Raw genomic sequence first — 4866 nt, 5'->3', positions numbered from 1 at the left:
AAGGGAGATGAATGAGAGATCCACGGGAGTCATCAGAGAGCCGGGGATTGGACATAGGAACTCTGTAGGAGATTACGGCTTTGAAGTATCCGACGGAATTGCCGGCGACAACCTCTTAAAAAGCTTCCATTTTCACTGTGGGCTCGGACTCGGGCTAGCACCGGTGATCGTATCCGCAACTGTGAAGAGGTCTGGGTTTGGGTTTCTTCTCATATGAAGAACCGAATTGGGCTTGTGGCTTGTGGCTTGAGCCTTTTGTTGTTGTTGGGCCGAGACACTCATACATATATTATTTCTTTTTCCTTTCTTTTGTTTTTTGTTTGTTTTTTTTTTGTTTGTTTTTTTTTAAATACATAATAACATATGTATTCATTTTTTTTTGTAATAAAATTGACTTTCTTTAATAAAACATTTATTTTTTATTTTGATATGACTGAACTCGAAATTAAATTTTCGAGCCGCCTACGTACCCTTCCAAAGAAGAGATCAAGTCATAACGTAGTTCAAATACATTTTTTTTGTGTCGTATGCAGTTTATGCTCTTGCGGGCCAGGAGCTTTGTTGCAGTGTGCAGTTTATGCTCGTGTTGGCGAGGAGCTTGGTGTGTCACCTTTCAAGCTCGTGCGGACAAAGAGCGTTGGTTCGTGCAGTTTAGGCTCGTGTGAACAAGGAGCTTTGGTGTCGCCTTTTATGCTCGTGCGGACCAGGAGCTTTTGGTTGTCGCCTTTTATGCTCATGCGAACAAGGAGCTTTGGTTCGTCAAGCGAACCGGGAGAGCCGTTCCTCGCAATCTTCATAACAAAGAGCCTTGACTGAGTAGTTGAAGAAGTCTTCTGGAAAGAGGTCACGCATTGTAATGGGGATAGATGATCTTCGTGTCAAAGTTTCATTATCTCCAACACTTTCACATTGTTCTGAAGGTTGACAGGAACTGTTTTGCCCCCTTTCCCGTTGGTGAACTTGTGGAAGAGATGGTTGCTGCCTGGAGAGGCGTTCCTCGCAATCTTTGTAGCAAGGAGCCTTGACCGAGTAGCTGAATAATTTTCTAAGGAAGAAGAGATCGCGCATGGTCAATCTTTGTGTCGAAATTTCCTCATCTTCAACACTTTCACATCGCTTTGGAGGTTGGTGAAAGCTGCTTTGCCCCATTTCTGATTGGTGTACTTGTGGAGAAGACATATACTTCTTGTGCAGTTTCTTTGGAATGATATGAGTCAATCCTTCAACTTCGCTTGGCTTGACCGGCATGGTTTTGGAGCATGCCCCCAGCGATTGAGGTGAAGATTTTGAGTTGACAGAGCCGGAAATGACGTCTTCTTCCGGGATTTCGTCTTCTTTGTCTTCTTAGGCCTCCTCTTCAGTGCGATCCTCTTGGGTTTATTGGCGTGAAGATTTGCCGGTGTAGATGATGGTGCGCGTCCTTACCTTCAGTAGTCCTTTTGTGTCGACCTTCAAAGCTACTTGGCTCTTCATCCTTGAAGGAATCAAGCTTTGAACATCGTCTTTTCTTGCTAGAGTGTCAAGCTTTTCTTCCTTTGGCGTTGCCTTCCTGTTTCTAGAAGGCTTCTTAGTTTCTTCAAGTATGTCCGCAGCCGACCGTTGTGGAGGAAATCTAGCTGTGCCGTTTTGTTTCATGGGTTTTGATAACCTTTCAAAGACAGATCTTTACGGTGTTGGCGTCTTAAGCCTTTTGAAGAAGGAAGTTCGATCTCGACCACTGATGCGATCAAGTGTCGAAATTCTAGGTTTTGAATGATTCAGCCTGTCGAAAACTGAAGTTCAAGGGGCGGGTATAGGCTCATCTTTTGGCCTTATGGCTTATGGTCTTGGCTTTCTCATTTTTTTGTAGGTCGCCGATGTCCACCATTCCTTATCACTGGTAGATGATTGCCCCTGGTAATGGTTGTGTAGGAGGTGCTATGTGACTTGAACATTAACGGGATTGGTCATGCATGCTTCGGAGAGAAACAGGATCGAGTGATCTAAACACGATAGAAGTAGTGTGTGCCGCAACCGTGTCTTCGAGGTCAAGCTCGATTTTCCCTTGTTGTGCTAGCTTTAAGATGAGCTCTTTCAATACGAAGCACTTTTCCGTTAGATGACTGATGAAACGGTGGAATTTACAGTACCTTGGATTGTTAGTACGATTCATCTCTTCCGGCCGTCTGCACTCAGGTAGGTCGATCACCTTTTTGTCAAGCAAGTCTTTCAACTTGGCAACTATATCAGAGTCGGGAAATGGATAAGTCTTCTCCTCGAGCTCCTTCAAAGTGCGTCTACGCATCTTTTGATCACGAAAAGCTTTGGCTGGAATTGCCTTGCCTCGTGTAAAGATTTTGACAGGAGCTGTGTTGACCGTCATTGCTTCCTTGGTGGGTTTCCATGCAGCCTTCTCCACCTTTGTCCCAAGAACTTTGTCGTTCTTGTAGTCGGCGATCAGTTCTTTCTTCCCATGATGGGCGATGCTCAACTCCTTGTCATAGGTACGGGTGGCTAACTCCTCAAAGGTCTGTGGTTTGATGCCTTGAAGGATATAGTGTAATCCCCACTGTATGCCTTGAACACACATCTCAATCGATGAGGTTTTCGAAAGTCTGTCTTTGCAGTCGAGACTTATAGTACGTCATCGGTTGATGTAGTCCACGACTGGCTTATCTTTCCATTGCTTCGTACTTATCAGCTCCAGCATGCTTACAGTACGGTGGGTGTTGTATAAGCGATTACGGAATTCTTTTTCCAATTGCTCCCAATTGTTGATGGACTCAGGCTCTAGGTCCGTATACCACTCAAAGGCGTTTCCTTTCAGCGAGCGCATAAACTGCTTGGCGAGGTAGTCTTCCTCCGTCTTCGCGTTGTTGCAAGTTTCGACTAAATGTGCAACGTGCTGCTTTGGGTTTCCTTTTCCATCAAACTGCATGAACTTTGGTGGTTGATAACCCCTTGGCATCTTCAGGGCATCAATCTTCTTCGAGTAAGGCTTCGAGTAGAACAAGGAGGTATGTGAACTTCCTTCGTACTATGCCTTGATGGTGTTGGTGATCATCTCTTGTAGCTGATGGATAGAAAAAGATCCCATGAGTGCCGCTGCTTGGTCTGGCTCCAGCTTCACATCGATTTTCTCCATCGGAGGCTCCTCTTCTTCGCCAGCTCTTCTCTTTAGTGGATCATCCTCTGGGTCGGGGTTCTCACCCTCCTGTGGCTCCAGTCGGCTGATGAGTGTAGCGATTTGCAAGTCTTTTTCTTCAACAATCCGTGTTAACCTTGTGATCGCTTCATTCATTTGAGCTAGTTGTTCTTCGATGAAGGTAACACCGATGGTCATGACTTGTGCAACCAATAGACATGACTTTCCTTTAGACATCCAGGATGCTGACGAAGAACGTCGTTGGCTGCTTTGGGATGTCATCTTGTGTGCCTCAGCAGCATGTTTCGATGCCTCCAGCGAGGTCAGGTTGATGATAGACTCGCACCTTTGATGCTCCCCTTGCTCCTTTAGCAGCACCAACTTTGAAGTGGCATGTTGAGAAGCGGTTGTGGCACCAATGGATTGTCCGTTCGTGGTAGAAGTGCTCAGGATCCTTCCCTTGATAGTTGCGAGAACGGTTTGCCCCTTGCTTGATGCCATTGACTTTGAGGTATGTTTGGATTCCTTGAACGGACAAAGAGATGAGAGGTAAAGATGGTCCCACTAGGCGTGCCAAATTTGTGAACACAGAAATTTCTTGCGATGAATGAGACAAGAACAACGTGTACAAAATAATATTTGTATTAATGATTTTGGGGTTACAATCTCTCTCAAATTTGATCATCTGATTCGATCTCCGTAAGGTGTTGATTTTTGGATTGTGATGCTGATCTAAGGGCTGTCGAGGCTTGATCTCGAATGAATGGTTGGAAGTTTCTTCAAGGGGCCTTTTGGGCTTGATCTTGAAGGTTGATGGATGAACGGATCTTCAAGGGCTTTTGGGCTTGATCTTGAAGAACTGTTGATGAACGGATCTTCAAAGGCCTTTGGGGCTTGATCTTGATGAACAGTTGATGGATGGATCTTCAAGGGCTTTTGGGCTTGATCTTGAAGAACGGTTGGTTGTGTGGATTTGTTGATGTTGTTGATCCAAAGGGTCGTCGGGACTTGATCTAGGGATGAACGGATGATGAATGATGAACACTTTCTTCAAGGGCCGTCGGGGCTTGATCTTGAATTGGTGGAAGTTCTTCAAGGGCCGTTGAGGCTTGGTCTTGAAAGAGGATTTGACGAAGAACGAAGAGGGCTTTCTTGATCCTTCGGGATTTCTTGGGAATTTAGGAGGTTGGATGCTTAAAAGCTTTAAAACTTCAAAGCTTCAAGGATTTAGGGAATTCTCTTCCAATTTGGGAGTAGAGAAATGTATATGTGAATTCCTTCTTCAATTCCTTTCAATCCCCCTCAAATGAATGAAATGGCTTCTATTTATAGAATTTTCCAAGGCCTAATTTTGAATATAATATTCATATGAAATAAATCGTTTCTGCCAGGTGTTGACATGTGTCCTGTTTGATGACTTTTCCGATTTATTTTGATTTTTCATTTAGTCACACGCTACGTGTAAAATTTATGTGACATGTAAGCGTTGAAATTTTAATTATTGGTCGACATTTATTTTACCGAAATTTCGATGTCAACAAACACAACTACCTCCTGCAAATCCTATTGCCCAAACTGAAAAATTCAAGCAAAACCCAATTACCCAATTGCCACATGCAAATCAAACTCAAAAAGTCAAACAAAATCCAATTACCCAACAACTTTTGCAAATCATAAACTGAAATTGGGCATGTTGGAGGATAGAGGAACCCTCTGCTGTTTGCTCGTGAGCTTGTTCACTT

General features: G+C 44.0%; 1 protein-coding gene across 1 annotated transcript; it reads right to left on the bottom strand.

Moving 5' to 3' along the window:
- Positions 1-1933: 1933 nt before the first annotated feature.
- Positions 1934-2917, bottom strand: LOC139189802 (uncharacterized). The gene is made up of 2 exons (XM_070809032.1): positions 2696-2917; positions 1934-2548 (listed from the first exon to the last, which is right to left on the bottom strand). The coding sequence occupies exons 1-2, from the start codon at positions 2915-2917 to the stop codon at positions 1934-1936; spliced, it is 837 nt and encodes a 278-aa protein (XP_070665133.1).
- Positions 2918-4866: the final 1949 nt, after the last annotated feature.

Source organism: Malus domestica, chromosome 12 (assembly GCF_042453785.1).
Source record: "Malus domestica chromosome 12, GDT2T_hap1".
NCBI classification, from domain to species: Eukaryota; Viridiplantae; Streptophyta; class Magnoliopsida; order Rosales; family Rosaceae; genus Malus; species Malus domestica.
Note: the sequence above shows the minus strand (reverse complement) of the source record. Positions and strands in the feature narration are given on the sequence as shown.

Coding starts and splice junctions, on each gene's coding strand:
- LOC139189802 (XM_070809032.1), bottom strand. CDS start 2,917: ATGCAGTTTGATGGAAAAGGAAACCCAAAGCAGCACGTTGCACATTTA. Junction 2,549..2,695: donor TATACAACACCCACCGTACT/GTAAGCATGCTG, acceptor CAAGGCATACAG/TGGGGATTACACTATATCCT.